The sequence below is a fragment of the Galeopterus variegatus genome, unplaced genomic scaffold (assembly GCF_000696425.1).
Source record: "Galeopterus variegatus unplaced genomic scaffold, G_variegatus-3.0.2 Scaffold830, whole genome shotgun sequence".
Classification (NCBI taxonomy): domain Eukaryota; kingdom Metazoa; phylum Chordata; class Mammalia; order Dermoptera; family Cynocephalidae; genus Galeopterus; species Galeopterus variegatus.
Window position 1 is genome coordinate 265,043 of NW_007726941.1, and position 2,084 is coordinate 267,126.

At 43.9% G+C, this 2,084-nt stretch overlaps 1 protein-coding gene across 1 annotated transcript in view; it reads right to left on the minus strand.

The window, feature by feature from the left end:
• Window positions 1-2,084, minus strand: part of MTMR12 (myotubularin related protein 12) — a 50,326-nt gene that overhangs the window by 22,194 nt on the left and 26,048 nt on the right. The window contains exon 8 of the mRNA XM_008572760.1: window positions 155-230. Coding sequence (XP_008570982.1) covers window positions 155-230 — 76 coding nt within the window. The remainder of the gene's footprint in view (window positions 1-154; window positions 231-2,084) is intronic.

A 2,084-nucleotide genomic window follows, 5' to 3' on the forward strand; every position in this document is an offset into this window, starting at 1 on the left:
CCTCATGTGTAAGAGACTCCTCTAGGGAGTCCCTAAGATATTTCTAGATTACTCTTGGACTGAGGACAAGCTCTTTAGTACCAAAGCCAAGGGCTTTAAGTAGGATCATTCTGCTAGGTGGACAATGCCTCTTAGGGTTTCCAGATGCACTCACTGGTATGCCGTGACCCTGAAAGCGTTGCACATTCTCTTCAGGCAGAGGGGTGGGGACAACAAAGTATGCTGGCAACCTAGAAGAAAGAGATATCATTCAAGTTTTAGTACTACTCTCCATTCACAAAATATGAAACTCAACTTCAGTGAACACAAGGAAGCTAAGCAGAGTGTCATGACAAGGACTCTAGTTCCTTGTTGCGAAGAACGAGCTCAGATGAACTGTCGTTCTCAATTTGGTGTAAAGTCTTCTAGCCAAATCTGTTGGGCATCTGAGTTCAACTACTAGCTGTCTCTGACTCTGCACAACTCTAGGTAAAACTACTCCACCCCTCTGAATCTGTTTCCTCTTCCATAAAATGAGGGGTTTGGAAAATTTGGTATCTAAAAGTACAGATGCTCCTTGACTTACGATAGGGTTAGATCCCAATAAACCCATCGTAAGTTGAAAATACTGTAAGTCAAAAATGCATTTTATGGGGCCGGCCCGGTGGCACACTGCTACAGTGCGCTGCTTGGGAGCGCGGCGACGCTCCCGCCGAGGGTTCAGATCCCACATGCAGACCGGTTCCGCTCACTGGCTGAGCGAGGTGCGGGCGCAGCGCCGAGGGTTGCGATCCCGTTGCCGGTCCCGGCCCGGTGCGGGCGCGACGCTGAGGGTTGCGATCCGTTGCCGGACACGAAAAAAGACAAAAAAAAAGAAAAAAAAATGCATTTAATATACCTAATTTACCGAACATCACAGCTTAGCCTAGCCTACCTTAAACATGCTCAGAACACTGACATTAACCTATAGTTAGGCAAAATCATCTAACACAGAGCCTATTTTATAATAAAGTGTTGAATGTCTCATGTAATTTATTGATGCTCTACTGAATGCATATCACTTTTGCACCAGTGTAAAGTAGAAAAATCACAAAGCTGAACCATCATAAGTCATGGACCATCTGTATATGAATTCCAAAACTGGGAGTGATCTTTCTCATAACACAATAACAACATAAGCACCTGTATTACTTGCAGTTAAATATGACAACCAGTAATTATGATAATTGCTGCCCATTTTATCAAGTGCTCTGACAACAACAACAAACATTTACGTGCCAGACACTCTTCTAATTACTTAACATGAATTATTCATTTAATCCTCCCAATAACCCTATAAGGTATATACTATTATTATTTCCATTTTACAGATAAGGAAACAGACACAACGCTGCTAAGACCCTTCCAGGTTACACAACTATTAAGCACGTAGTGGAGCTGGGACCTGAACCCAAGCAGTATGACTTCAATTTCTACAGGAGAAAATTTAGTCTGTAAAAAGAACAAACCTGTTAAGAAGCAGGACATGGAAAAGTTAGGTTTTCAGAGTTGCAGGGATTAAGGATATGTGGAGATACCGTCTCTCTTCTAGTTAGCAGATGCAGGTTTCTATTAATAAGAAACGTGCCTAAGTTCTATCACTGTAGAGCTGTAAACATCTTTCCCTCAAAGAGCCTGAAATAAAGCCTCATGAGAAATAAAGTGTCTATGGTACTTAATTACAGTGGAAAATAATCAGATGGTGTTTGTATGTATACACTACATGTTTGACTTAAATCTGTTAAGTATCAGGCCATGGGAAAGACGGTTTTTAAGAGTTAAAAAGATCAGAACTTAAAACTCTAATGTGTGGGCCGGCCCATGGCTCACTCGGAAGAGTGTGGTGCTGATAACACCAAGGCCATGGGTTCGGATCCTATATAGGGACGGCCGGTTTGCTCACTGGCTGAGCGTGGTGCTGACAACACCAAGTCAAGGGTTAAGATCCCCTTACCGGCCATCTTTAAAAAAAAAAAAGAAAACGGGGCCGGCCGGGTGGCGCACTGGACAGTGCGCCGCTTGGGAAGCGCGGCGGCGCTCCCGCCCGAGGGTTCGGATCCCACATG